General features: G+C 35.3%; 1 protein-coding gene across 3 annotated transcripts in view; it reads right to left on the bottom strand.

Moving 5' to 3' along the window:
- The window catches only part of l(3)mbt (lethal (3) malignant brain tumor), a 44,753-nt gene that overhangs the window by 17,880 nt on the left and 11,519 nt on the right, over positions 1-15,354 (bottom strand). For all 3 annotated transcript variants that reach the window (XM_089237041.1, XM_089237024.1, XM_089237032.1), the window contains exons 4-12: positions 11,627-12,382; positions 9,752-9,995; positions 9,028-9,193; positions 7,789-7,870; positions 7,159-7,323; positions 6,715-6,955; positions 6,481-6,578; positions 3,387-3,615; positions 870-1,178 (exon numbers count right to left, since the gene is read on the bottom strand). In XM_089237041.1, coding sequence (XP_089093167.1) covers positions 870-1,178; positions 3,387-3,615; positions 6,481-6,578; positions 6,715-6,955; positions 7,159-7,323; positions 7,789-7,870; positions 9,028-9,193; positions 9,752-9,995; positions 11,627-12,382 — 2,290 coding nt within the window. The remainder of the gene's footprint in view (positions 1-869; positions 1,179-3,386; positions 3,616-6,480; positions 6,579-6,714; positions 6,956-7,158; positions 7,324-7,788; positions 7,871-9,027; positions 9,194-9,751; positions 9,996-11,626; positions 12,383-15,354) is intronic.

Genomic DNA, 15,354 nt, shown 5'->3' with positions numbered 1-15,354 from the left:
TTTAAAGTTTAACACTAGAACTACTGGAATTTCCATGCTCCTAGAACTACCGGAACTGTGTCTTCTGTTTATGACTATGTTGATGTGTGAATACCTTCGTGTCCTATTTCCCACAGGACCATCTTTAGAGCATCATGGGTCTCCAAACCAAGTAATTTTTCTGAGGCCCTACCTGACAAATTGTCTAAAATTTCCACCGGTTCTCGTTTTTGCGAGGCCCCCCTGTTCTCTTGAGGGATGGGCCCACGTGTTAAAACGGCACTGATTTCCCACCAAGTATTTGTAAGACAGAAAATAGATAATGCAAATGTATTCTACTGCCTTTTAGAAATTAACCCATCTTCTTCTGAAACACCCCGTATATTTGCTTGCACCTGAAATGTAACAAAACATGAATGATTCTATACCCTAGTTTTAAAAGAGAAAATCAGTACTTTTATTTCCTAAAAAATGTTTTGTAATATGTTTGAAATCAGGTTAAGCAATGAAATTTTCACTGTGATCAAATGACACCGCTCGGTAGTTCTAGGTAGAAGTTATAGAAAATCAATGCAATGAAATTTTTTTTTTTGTGCCTCAAGACTCCTTTTGACAAATTAAGAAAAGTCATGAAGTGAAAGTGCCAAATTTTTAAAAATAAAGACATAGTGGCGGATCAAAGTTCAGAAAGTTACCATTCTGACCACTTGACGCAGTTCTAGTGTTAAAAGATATTTAAAAGAAAGAGTAGCCGATCATTTTATTCATCTTGCCAGGAAATTATGCAAAATTTCATGGGGATCGGTCAAAAATTGTAGATTTGTATCAGCAAAACAAAAGCACACTGATGAAGAATGACTTTGATAAGCGTGGGTAACACACACACTTACTGATAGGACCCTCCAACGGATGGCCTGTTTTTGAGCACCAGTTGATGGGATGGATGTCTGGACAGTCGTCATCCACCCAGTAATCGTAAGCATTTGACCAGCCATCAAAATGAATCAGGAGAGTGTGATCTGTTCTATCTGCGATTGTGGCAACACGGACAAACAACGGGTTCCTCTTATCCACCGCTTCGATCTTCATGCCAGCCTTAAAGTTGTTGCTGGAGCAAGGCCTAAAGCACCTAGTGGGCACAGCCACTGTTTTCGTCTCAGCTAAATATTTCTGCCAGCAGAAATTGTCCCCTTTGTATTCTGAAAGCAAAACATATCGAATGATCATCAAACATATATACAGACAAACCATATTATAAAATCACTATTGTATAATAATTTTATGAACTCTTTGCAGAAGTCTTTTATTTTTTACTAGCTAAAATTCTACCATTTCATGGCATCACAAAACTTTTCACGCTGGTGGAGAATTTTTCAAAAGCATTTGCTGTTTTGATCCTCTATTTCAATAAAAAGACTTTCACTAGCTACTCAGTCTGTTTTTTTACATAAAAATGTGTTATCTACAGAGTATTCCTAAATGAATCAAATGAAAGATATTTAGCAATCATTTCCTTTGAAATTAGCCTTGCAAGACAAATGGGTGTCAGCACCCTCTATTGGTTGCTTTGTTGATATCTTTTTCACTGTGAAGCCCCAAAGCAGAATATTTTTCATTGTTCCGCAACAACCCCTCAGCTAACTTGAAATTTTCTGCAGTAAAAATTCCATAACAATGTTTTCTAAATTTAGCCTTAAAATTGTTCTAGATTGTTCTGCAGTAGCATTAATTGTTCTGTGATGTACGTCTCAGATTTTGGCATGTACTACTTTGGGGCTGTGAAGAATAATCCTCCATCATGAAAATGCTTCCAATATCAACTTCTGTACCAGAATTCATTCTTCTTCTTTTTTAAATTTTGATTATTGACATGCATGGGGGCCATTCAAGTATTACGTAAGTACCCATGGTGGGACAGTAGGGGGGAGTGCATTTGCTAACTTTTGATGGCAAGACAGGAGGAGAGGTTTGAATGAGGATGATGTGAGCAATATAAGCAATAGGATATGAAAATATAAAATTGGGAAATGATCTATCATTTCCAAAAGTATATATGTATGTAAATTTAGAGAAGGCCATATCCTTCTGGTACTTGCAATTAGGTGGAGTGGCAATCTTGAGGAGACTGCAAATTTTAGGAGGGGGGGTTACTTTCGAGTTTTTCTTTGGGGGAACCACACTGGTGGATCAAAGGTTTCTTCCAGAGAAGTTTCAAGTTATTAGCTTTCAAAAAAGCATTTTACATTAACAAAAATTGATTAAAGTTTTGAGGGTGCTGGACGGGAAAGAACATTTTTATGACCTTGCATACTCCTCTGGGGGTCAGCTGGAGATTGGTACTAGTCTAGGAGGCTTTGGCCCAGCTTACTTAATTTTTCTGATGGGGAGGGGGTCAGTGCTTTGCTTACTTTTACTGACAGCGAGGGAGGGGGAGTCAAAATGACCTAATTATACTTACATAATACATGAATGGCTTCCACAGCCTTCTGAAGGGGGTCCAAGCTTTTGACATAGCTGCTACCCAGAGGCGGATTTAACGGTTGTCACACCGGGCCGTGCCTGAGGCCCTGACTTCTAAAGGATGCTGAAAAACTCAAACTGGACACTTTCTTAAAATTTAAGGGGCTCGATATTTTCTTTTGCGCCCAGGCCTCAACCAACTTCCACTGCTGCTACCCCAGATTTTACAAAATCTGCACCTTCCTAAGCTCTTAAAGTTTTCCCACACCTTCCCCGCTTCTTGTTTTAGCATTAGTTCACATTCAGTTGGCCATAGCAAATAAAAACCATTGATTCCTTCTCCATGGAATTGATTTTTTGTATCTCAATATATAAACAAATCAGAAAATTTCACAGATAAAGGAAACACCACCGCTAACTAAGCACTCGTTGCATCTTTCAATCTTCTGTTGGAGTGTGTTTTGATAGCCAGTGTTTTTTGTCTATTCCATATATGACCATTTTAGTTTAAATTTTTCCATCCTTCGAAACTGAAACCCTTAGTTTTTCAAAACAGTACTTAATGATTGAATTTTTAGTAATGTTCAGTCTATCATTGTAAATTATTTTCATATTCGCTGTGACATTGTTCCACAGCCATCTTAAGAGTGTCATGGGCCCCCAGGAAAAGTGATTTATCAAAGGTCCTACCAGGTAAATTTACATATTTACCCTCAACAATTTCCAAATTTCATTTTTGTGAGCCTCCCCTCCCCCCACTCTCTCTTGAAGCCACTAGGCCATGCCTGCGTAAGCCCATTCATTTAGACAGCACTGTGTTATTGTTTCTGGTCACATGCATCTTATGGCAAAGGTAGCTGTGTTTGTGTTTTTTCATGATCAGACAGTCCAGTATACCATCAGTCAAAAAGAATATCCCATAAAGCAAAAAGAGTAAAACAAAATACCTTTTGGTGGTGTAAGCTCATGGCCGTTTTCTTTGCACCAGTTGATAGGATGTATGGACGGGGAATGAGGATAAGCCCAATAGTCATAGATGTCTTCCCAGCCATCAAAATGTATCAGGAAACGATTATCCATCACGTCTGTAACAGTGGCCACACATACAAGAGACGTGTTCTTCTTATCTACTGCTTCAAGTTTCATTCCAAGACGAAACCCATGACTAGGATTTGGCTGAAATACAGTTTAATTTCTCTTAATACTTCAGTTTTAAATAAGAGCAACAATCATTACAATTGAAACCTCAAATTATTAAGTAATGCAACATTCTCTGACCATTAATTATTTTAATTATGTGAATTCATTTCAAATACATTTGATCATTTAAGCAGATACAGACTCCTTGAACAGGAGGGGGGGGGGGGAATGACCTCCTCCACTCATGCTTATAATACAACTTTTTCACTGAACAGGAAGGGGCGATAGACATCCCCCCCCCCCTGTATCAAATGCATCTGATATGCCATTCAGAGGGATGAGATCCATATCTTCAAAAAATCAGCTGCAATATAAATAGTTTTTTGGAATTATGATCAGCTTGATAAAATGAATTTTCAGAGGTGTTCAAAATTAAAACATTGCGATCTGAGTCTGTCACTATGACCATTCAACTACCACAGCTGCCAGCAGTAACATCATTTATAACTCTCCTTCATGTATAAATACTAGGGCTGGTCCAATTGATCGGGTCGGTTAATCAATCATTTGTTAATTGCAGTTAAAAATTTTAGTTGAGTTAATCGGCTCAATCTAAATTTTATTAAAATTTTTATTAACAGGTTAAAATTTTACCTGATTTATTGGACTGAACTGATTAAGTGTCTTCAATTATGTTCCTATACATAACATTTCAGATAAGTGACCGTATTTAAAAATATTTGAATCAATGTTTTGATCAAATTTTTCAACATGAGAAGGAAACCCAAGTTGATTCAATATAAACATGTAATGATTTCTAAAATTACTGATTTAAAAAAAACGACAAGATCAAAGTTATGAAATTCAAGGAAATGACAAGCATGTTCAGCATATCGTTCCCCCCTTATGCCAGAGACATAAATGTGAAAATTTTCACTTTTGGGTTTATCAGCTGGTTGGATTGGTTATTTTGCTAAGTTTTTCCAAAAACGCGCAAATGAAACACATCCCCTATTGAAACACATTTTACAAAACATTTTAGAACAACTTCCATAGAATAACATGGGGAGAGTAAACATTCAAAAGTCATTTTTGGAGTTCTAGAAATTCGCACATTCATGTGTCTGGCGAAGGGGGACAATATTAAATAGCTTCAAGCAGGCAGCCTTTATTTGTTAATCTATTTCTATATTTATTTACATCCATTCAGTGGATAGATGCGCCAAATGAACACAACATATTTTCATAGCATGAACTGGTATTATATAGTTACCAATACTATTTGCTATGAATGAATAACATTTGAAAATATTCTATTAAAATTTCATTAATCAGTAAAAAATTTTAATCAATTCCAAGCCCCAATAAATGTTTTTTCTGATAGTGACATGATTGTGAAACAAGGCACTTTATATTCAAATGATATGGCCACTAATTTATTTTAGCAGTTTCAAGTGAATCAACTTATATTATTATTATTTTGAGAAGTTCTCTTGTCTTGGATTATTCTGCTCAAAAATTAAATAAGCTTTAAAAACTCCTTCTAGTCAAAACTAAACAGAGATTTGAAAAACAAAAAAATCAGTAAGAAAAATTTATCAGGTAATTTTTTGCATCCTGGACATTAACCCATTGATGCCCGTTGGTAAAAAAAATTTGCCATTTGACATTTTAATTTTTTCCTTCCCAATAAATGGTGGGAGTGGTTTCACTCAGTATTGTTTTTTAATTTTAAAAAATCAAGGTCATCTTTAATGGGTTAATTGCTTTATTTTTGATATAATTCTATTACTAAACTTGGTTTTTAAAAACTGATACATTTATGCTCATTAATGTCTATAATTAAGTAATCAATGTCAATTTTTAATCTATGGAGTCAAAATCCCTAAGAATAAAAACAGTTCAATGTAAGGATGGATAATCATGACTAGGATTTATATCCAAGAAACTGCTCTCAAAAAAATCTAAGAAGTCACTAATTCATTTATTCCCTATTAAAGCTTAAAATATGCCAAAAGAAACAGAAAATGTGCTCTAAACAAACAGAAAATATGCCCTAAAGTAATTAAAAGTTGCTGTTATAGAGCAAAAAAAAAACTTAAAGTTTTCCTAAAATAATGTGCAAATGAGGTTTGTTAACACAATTGATACTAGTTTAAAAAAATTATTTGTTGTTTCCACTGAAATTCTTTTTTTCTCACCACATGAATATCAGAGGTCAGATCAGTATGTAATATAGGTGAAGTCAATGAGAAGTGGGGAGGACACACACCCTCTCTACCGGCTATGGCTTTGTTCGAGAATAGCAAAAAATGTTAAAACACTGAGGCCTTGTTATCTGCGTGACCTGGACAGAATCGATTATGTGTGAATCAATTTATAGCCACACTATTATTAAGGGGTAAAAGACAGAGCTATATAATACTAAATGATATACTATATACTACATAGCCCTGGTAAAAAGACAGTGAGACCTTGAGAGACCACCAGGCAACCTTTAAAACGTGACTGATATATGCCGCGGATCTACTCCCAAACATTCAATTGCAGCTTGAAGAAAGGTAAGAAGGAATCTGTAATATCACTTGGATGAATATAAAGATGTCTTGAATATCAAGACAATCCACCTTTGTTTTCTATCTAAATTTTTTGTCTTTCAGTAATGAGACGAATAGGAAAAGAATACTTTTCATTGAAAATGTTGAAATATGCAAAATAATGCTTGAAAAATATGAAAAAATGCTGAATCACATAAAAATAGTGAAATGTGCAAAATCATAAAAAAAATATGCAAAGTCACAGAAATACTAGCCCGAAGGATGATAGTATAAAGTAATGATGAATAATTATTTTGCCCACAGTGATTGCAATGAAATTGAAACAATCTTTATATGCACTTACCTTTGAGTCATTAATAGTAAATATAGTTTTTGGAGCTGGTTTAAATTTTTTCGACACAGATATGTATGATTCCCAGTTGAACTCTTCCGGAGTAAAACCTAAAAATATTAAAATAAATAGTTTAGCAGATAAATTTGAACTAAAAAAAATAACAATAATAGTTAGTAAAACTTCAAAGACAATAATAACCACCACACAATCTACTTTTAAAAAATTTGGAAAGCAGATATCTACCTTTCGGTGGCTGAAGCTTATGACCAGTTTTTTCACACCATCCAACTGGATAAATATCAGGAGAATCTGCATTCACCCAGAAGTCATATCTTTCAGAATATCCATCAAAATGCAAACGGATCCTATGGCCCCTGGTTTCAGCAACTGTCAGAACACAAAATAAGGAAGGATGCTTGGGATCTATGCCTTCTAGTTTCATACCGACCTCAAAACCATTCCTGCCTGTTGAAATGACCTGCCCCTAAGATTCCAGATACAAAATAGAATCATTTAAAAAAATATGTAAAGAACAAGAATAGAATTTTAATTGGAGTATAAATCAATAAAATCACTGAACATAATATAAACATTTATTATTGTGAAAAACCCAATAAGATTACAGAATAACTCACTCTGACAAGGAAAAAAAGGATATTCTAAAACAAGAAGGAACATTCAACTTACATATTGGAACAATTTGGCCGGAGCCGCAATCGCTTTCTCTTTCTTCAGGTACTCATCCCAATTGAACTGTGTAGATGTTGAGGGATCAGCAGTCGTTTCTTTTTTTATCTCTTTTGTCTCGCTTTCTAATTTGATATCAATTTTTGGCTCTTTGGCAACGACTTCCTGCAATATCACCAATTCATGTCAAATCAGTGAAATAAATGAGAAAATAAAAATACGCATAATGGAAATGCCTTTCAATGCATGGGCTCATGTGGGCACTACCTGGGATGAAAACTGAAAGTTCATTAAGAGAGAATTCACCCGACTAACCACACATTATACAATCAACCAACACGTTCCTGACAATTTTTTTTCTTTGTTTGAGGTGAGGCAATATGCCTCAATGAATGTATTTTTATCAATGTACGAATTTGTGTGCACTGAAACATTTCATCATGCATGGTGAAAATGCTTCTGTGCACCAAAAATATCTAAATCCACCATACATAGCACAGCAACAAAAAAAAGGTTCACAATTATTACAATAAAAATTGGAGGGAACGTTGCAATAGACACCACGTACATACAATGAATTTCTCTCACTAATCTAGGTACAAATTCATGCCCATGTATGTTTATATTCACCTCTTCGTCAGAATTCACAGACTTCCGTCTCTTCTTTTTCCTCAAATCCTTTGTCGCACCTCGTTTCAACCAGGAATTCCGCCTAAAAAATTAATATTGAAATATCAAAATGACAAATCTTTTTCTTTGGCTCTCATTCATGAATTTCTCTGATTTGATAAACAATATTATTGAAATATGTGAGATGCAACTAGTTTACAGATAAACAGCATTATGAATATAAAGACTCCATCTTAATAAATACAAATACAAGGCCACAACAGACAAAATGCCCAATGAAGCGGCTGTGAAAAAAGATACCCATAACAAATATGGATGCCATATATTTCCAAAAAACAGCAACCCAATTAAAAATGCAATTACAAAAACTATAAACAATTTATACACATAATAAAATATAATACAATTCCCACATAAAAAATATTTATGGTTGCCAAATTCTGATGTTAAATATTTTTAAACTATTTTTTGAAAGCAATCATATGATTTTGCCATTCAACAGATTCTACACTTAAACAAAATTTTTTCAGAGCTAGTTTCCACACTAAATAAAATTGACTAACAATGCCCAGCTGATAGTCAGTGTACAAGCATTACAAAGAAACAAACTTTGCATTAGGTTCACAATACGTGCACGCACATTCCAACATTAATTTAATAACTCAAACTTAAATTTTCTTTGAGATAGAGCTGATGCATGAGAGCATACCTCTAATCACTATGCTGATGACAGATGCTACATAAAATCGAGCAAATTAAATGAAAGCTAAATATGCCCATGTTTAACTGATGACTTCTACGAAGAATATTAAATTTTCTAACGTCTAATGACTTCCTTGATTCTGGATTTGTATTTTGGGCAAGCGAGACCCATAACAGCTCCTATCCTCCCTTCCTTCATCATTAAACCAATTAAGCACAGTAGTGAATTAAAACTATAGCTGTTACAAGGAAACTAATAACTTATTCAGGGTTCTAAGCTTGCTAAATAAAGTTGCTGCTCGATTTTATGAATTGATACACTTCCACAAACTAGTCCTCTAATCCCAAACAATATGCCAATTCTTTGTATGTCTTTTCCATTCAGAAACTTTCGATTTTACTATTTGAGCTCATACTACTAATGAAATTTATATTAAAGTACAAAAGTGCTAAATTTATCACGAATTCGACAAAATTAAGTGAAGATACACAAATGGAGAAAAAAAATTGATGAATGTATTTCAATTTGTTTTTTACCTATTGGAATAAGCCGTGAAGCATGTCTGACTACAGAATCGCCCAGACTTCCAAAATTCTACTTTTAAGCCAAAGCAGTCACAATTCTCACAGCGGCACAATTCATTAGACACATCAGACTTTGAATCTTCTGTACCATTCTCATCTTGACCATTGATAGAGGGATCTGAACACGTTAAAAAAAGGGGGGGGGAAATGGGAATTAGATAGAAAAGTTACTTTGGTAGCGAAAAATAAAAACAATAAAGACATTTGAAAAAAATATTAGCATTAATGTACAGTAGACTCTCTATAATGCGGCCATGTGCTAGTCTGGCCCATCCAGTAATCTGGCGTTTTTAGCTGGGTTTTCTTCAAGAAAAAAGAAAAAAATTTGTCATCATGTGTTTGTGCACATAAGTTTATACAGTGAAACCTGTCTATAATGATATTGCAGAGACCTAGAAAAAATATCGTTATAGGCAGGGTTATTGTTGTAGACAGTTTAAGTATTTGCGCCATTCCAATTGAATAGGAATTCTGCTGGGATTAAAGAAAATATTGTTATCTGCAAGTTTATCGTTATAGACAGTATCATTGTACACAGGCTTCACTGTATTATTTAAATGGGCTTTTTCAACTAATTTCCAGTAATACTGCAATTTTGGTAATTCAGCACCCTCTCATCTGATATGTGCCAGATTAGCGAGAGTCTGCTGTATTTGAAAAGTTGCTTATCAGTAACCTGTTTGGTACATCTCTTTCATTTTTGAAAAGCTCTCTTTCAGACTATTCCTTCCTTCTTTTGGAGTGCTTTCAGGCTCGGGAGCACTCTGTGCGGCAGGCTGCGTAGTTGCTGCAGAAGTTTCATCAACAACTGTTGCCACTGCAGCAACAGGTGGAGGTGGTGGAGTCGGCTTTGAGCTGGGTTCAGAACACTTTACACTTTCAGTCAATATCTCAAGCACGCCAAACTCACTGATCTTGAACTATGGCGAAATAAAAAAAATGTATATAAAATGAAAATCACATCAAGAAATATTAGGGGATTGAATATCTTAGAGAAATTTCAAAATTATCAAAATGTTTAGCAAATGAAAAACTCCTGCTCATTGCTTACAGATGTATTAATCATATGTACAAATCTTATCGAGCATGCAACTCAACCTATGGACAGTGAGCCAAATGTGGCCCTTGGAGTAATCCGAAGTAGCATGCCACCTCAAACCTTATTTTGTAAAAATGAACAAAGTGACACATTACCAGATCATTTAAGTGACCTGGAGGTGCTGTTTTAGATCACTTAAGTGGCCCGTGACACATTTTGAAACCAATGAAATGGCCCACACTGCCCAAAAGGTTGAGCGGCATTGACTCAAGTGATTAAGTGATTAATGGAAGTTTCCGATCACTTGAGTGTCCCGCAGTACAGTTACAGATTAACTCAAGTAACCCACAGTACATTTCTGGATCATTTTAGAGACCAGTGACACGTTTACAGATCACTGTGGCACAGTTCCAGAGCATGCAAGTAGTACATTGCACATTTACAGATCACTGTGGCACAGTTCCAGAGCATGCAAGTAGTACATTGCACATTTACAGAACACTTAAGGTATCCGACTACGTTGAAAACGTCATTTTGGAAAAAAATATAGATTTTTATTTTTTCAGTTTTTATAAAAGCCCTGTTTGTTGTGATTCCAAAACGGGCCTTGTTTTGTTTATATGATGCTTAGAATCAAAGCTACGTTCACTTTAGTGTTGCGTTTTTACATGCAAGTAATACGCGAATAAAGACTTTAAACGTGTTTTACGAAGAATGCTATTTTTGACATTTTACTTGAGTTTGTGACATGATTTGCAAAAATTGATTCATTGCATCCTTACAAAATTTTAATGTGATATTTTGCCATACATTCTTGAGGTTATGAACCAAAATCTAAGGTCTATCACATATATTTTTTGAATTACAGTGTTTTATAGACAAAATGTAGGATGAAATTTCAAAAAATTCACATGTACTTAAACATATTTTGGTGTAATTTATGAAAATATATCATGCAATCCTTTAAATTTTGGTTCATAACCTGCAACAGTACTAGCTAAATGCACTGTGAAAATCACAAAGCATTTCATTAACAAAATCTTTTGCAATCATGTTTCGAATATTACATGAATTTTGCCTAAAATTTGACATAAAAACGACGTTTTCATAGAAAATGTCACAGGTAGACCAAAATTTATCACAGTTTTCACCATTTCGAGACACTTTCTATCAAAAAATGTTATTAAAGTTCACTCCAGTACCATTTTAAAGACAAGAAAGGTAGTCGGATACCTTAAGTGACCGGCAGCACATTCACTCAGATCACTTAAGTGACTCATGGCACATTGATAGATCAATTAAGTATCCCATGGTGCTGTTCCAGATCACTTAATTGTGTCTTGTAATACGTTTTCAAATCAATGAAGTGGCCCACATTCTCCAAATGGTTGAACACCCTTGGTGTAGCTATACTACTTTTAGAGATTATTTGGCAAGATGGAATAGAAAATTAATTTACATGAAATTCTGAGAACAGCCAAGTTACGTCACCTGTAATTTAAATAAACTCACCTTGATATCGCTGCCAGGAAGACTACCAATCCCATCTTTCCATGACATTGCATGAACAGGATCAAAATCTGGATTCATTGGATCTGATTTTGGATTGGGACCATTCGAAGCTGAAAGATTTGCAGCGTGAGCTGGAGATTGCGTGTTAGGTGTAGTTGCTGCCACAGCATTCACAGTTGATGGCACTGCAATTTGCACGGTTGTGGGTATTGCTGCTGCCGATGATGATGTTGCAGCTGCTGTGGCAACGGATACTGGTTTGAGAAAAGCAGGCCACACATTCTTTGAATTGGCGACGAGTGGCGCTTTCATGGTACCTTGTATTATTGGCGTTAACACTTGCGCTTGGTTCGCTCCACTGTGGTTAACAGCAAGGGCTGAATTTGCTGGGATAGAGACTAAAGGCGCAGAGGATGACATAATGACTGGCGTCACTGGAGTCATGGTCGTCGCGACGGTCGTAGCAGAAGAGGCAGCAGAGAAGGAGTTGCTAGCATTGGCTATCACCAGGGGCATTTTTGATGCAAGAATACTGCCGGGAATGAGAGGCGTGACGTGTGAAGGCGATTTCGATTTGGCCTGCAACGAAGCTGCTGATAACACAGTAGCCCCACAGTTGCTGTTTGATCTCTGCAGCGATGGAATAGTTATAATGTTTGAATTAGCAGGCACTTTGTCCTGGACAAAATGAGATGTGACCATGTGAACTGGAGCCGATATCATAGGTCCCGTCAAGACATTGGCGACTGTAGTTAACTGTTGAAAAAAAAAGAATCAAAATGAGAATTTGATAAGAATAGATAAATGAAGTATAGCCATGATGAATCTCATCAATTAAAAACAGAGTATTTTAATGATTTCAGCAGTAAAAACCAAAATGTTTCATCAAACACGGTAGGGTTCATAGCAAAATTGGCTTGGTCATTTTTCCCTCACCAAAAACAGCAGAAGAAAGAAATACAGTGTTGAGCAAAAAGTTTGACACATTTTAAAAATAAATAGAAAACCAAACAATTGATGCTAAAAAGTGTGGTTTGCACTAAAATGCTTATCACGGCGCATAGTTTTTTGATGAATCTCTATACAGTACATTTTACTAATGTGTTCATAGCCCTTTCTTTGTGTGTTACATATAATTGCCACATTCATAGACGTAAACTTGTATTACAGCTCACAGGCTAGAGCCCTCACCCCAGTGAGAATTGGAGAGGTTTTCATGCAGTTTCCAAATTCCTCACAAAAATAAATACAATACATATTTTTGAAATACATTGTAGGGATTTTTCATTTAAAGCAAAATTGTAGAGAATTTTCCCCTTTGCAAAAACGTCACATAGTGCAAGTCATCACTGATTCATGCCAAGTCATCAATCATCACTAACCAGTAGGTTAAATTACCTGTCATTACTCAAGGAGGCTAAAGAATACTAACCTCTTTTATCATTACTACTCCTAAATTGAATCTTGCCAACAAAAACCATTGCCATTGAGTCCAAAACGAGACATAGACTCAACAGAACATATACTCAGGACCACAACTATGGAGTAGCAGACAGATCTGGTGTCCCTGGCACTGGACTAGAGAGGGAGCTGAATTCACCCTGTAACTGCTCCTTCTACGTTACAAAGGGAGGTGCCAAAATGTGTGCTTGCCCCGGCTGACAAAGTATCTAGTTGAGGCCCTGCATTTGGTCAAAGCAGAAACAAGTTTTCTTGCCAATTTTGAATATCGAAAAGTGAAATTGATGGCTGTTCTGCAAATTTTGTCACCCACCTCCCTTCCCCAACTCCCAAAATAGTTTTTTTTGTGGTTTGGCACAATGGTGACAATTTAGATTCCACTTGTGATGCCATTTTGGAGATTAAAATTAAATGTCTTTTTTCTGGTAAGTTATTTGGGAATAATTTTTCCCTCAAAAAATAGGGAGATGCTTTACAATCACGGGCAAAATTTGGGAGATATAATAATTTTTCGGGGAGTCCGTCCGGGAGATGGAATAGAAAATCGAAAGACTTTGTGGCTATGCCATAGATATATTGGGTTTAAGACCCGCCTTCCCCAACATTTTTGATCCCTCCTAATATTTCCAATAACTTTATGCCACATTTCAACATGAGCACCCTTTGTAGCTTGGGCTACATCTGAACGATACTCAAATTCAACCCTCATGTCTGCTGACATAGATTGCAAAAGAGTCTTGATTCATTTTGTGATTCTAGAATGGTGGTATCGGAAGGTGATATTTTCATATTGCATGCTATCGTGCCTAACAGCTGGCTGCAAACAAACAAGCCAAAGTGCAAAACACATAATTTCTGAATCCCGAAAAATAAGCTTTGCAAATGTTGATCTGATGATCACCATCTACACCATTTGTCGCTTTTTCATGTGTTATGTCAAATTTTTATGATACGGGCCCGCTCTGTGAGTGAAATTTTTTGATTTTTTAAAATTAATTATAGATAAACTTAATAATAACAGTTTCGCCGCGATGTTGTTGCTCCATGAAATCACTGATTGTTTCTTGGGGAATGATATGTATGACACCATGATATGTATTTAAGTGGAAATTGATACGTTTTTTGTCATTTGGTAGACTTTTTTTGAATTCTTAAAATGTGCCCATCCTGTATAATTTAAAAAAATCTTAATCTCAAATGCTTTTCAAGTTTCAGTTTTTTTCTCCCAACTTTCATCAAATTATCAGTATCAGGTTATTGCCATACAGCGCCATCTGTAAGTGAAATTTCCAACTTTTTTAAATTTATCAAAAAAAAAACTCTACACAATAAGTACTAGATAGATTATGCGAAGGCTTTTAATGGCTGGCTGATGCAAAAGGATGTGAATTTGATTCCCAGCAAGGAAAATGTGAATTTTCTCTCTTTCCTAGATATATCTTCGAATCAACCAGTTGTCAAAAACCTTCGTATGGATAGCGGAGTGACATCATCCTCGGACTAGACTATGATCTAGAGTTGTTTTCCCCAACCCTATAAATTATATTATGGTAATTATGACTTGAAATATGAATGTTCATCTCACATCCTTTTTGTCACGTTAACGTCACTTTCCATATAATTCATTTAAATCATTGATACTGCTTCAATGCGATGGTGTTTCATTTTCTGTTTTTGGTGATTTTTTTGGCAATTTTAGCAATAATTAGCAACATTGATTACCTTTCGGCATCATTTTTGGTTTCAATTAGCAATTTTCCCATATTTTTATCGAGGAAATATGGTCAGCCTGCATATATGCAACTGACATTCATTAATTCAATAATTTGAAATATTTTGAAAAAAGCAATATCTTCAAATATCTCATTTTTGAAACATGGTTTAGAGGAAACTTAATTGGGGGGGGGGAGACAAAAATTGATGGGCGAAATTCACCCAAAAATATTTTTTCAAGTATTTATATGCACTTGAAAATGGTTGTTATTTTTTTCCAGGACAAGGGTGATTTTTCAAGGACTTCTAAGGACTTGAAAATGAACTTGTTTTTTCAAGGACTGTGCAAACCCTGTAACAACACATTTTTTATGTGAATTTGTTGATTTTTCTTTTAATTTTCAAAATGTGTTTTTATAGACTTTTTGCCTACCCCGTAGGATTCAAAAAATTGTAATCTTCCAAATATTTATTCAAGTTTCAGTTCATTCCCCAGACTTTCATCAAATATATGCACATTTCCCTGACTTTTGTGACAAATATTTTACATTTTT

The sequence above is a fragment of the Pholcus phalangioides genome, unplaced genomic scaffold, assembly GCF_987345545.1.
Source record: "Pholcus phalangioides strain wild (caught in Gottingen) unplaced genomic scaffold, Ppha-v1.0 ptg000002l_1, whole genome shotgun sequence".
Lineage (NCBI taxonomy): Eukaryota > Metazoa > Arthropoda > Arachnida > Araneae > Pholcidae > Pholcus > Pholcus phalangioides.
Note: the sequence above shows the minus strand (reverse complement) of the source record. Positions and strands in the feature narration are given on the sequence as shown.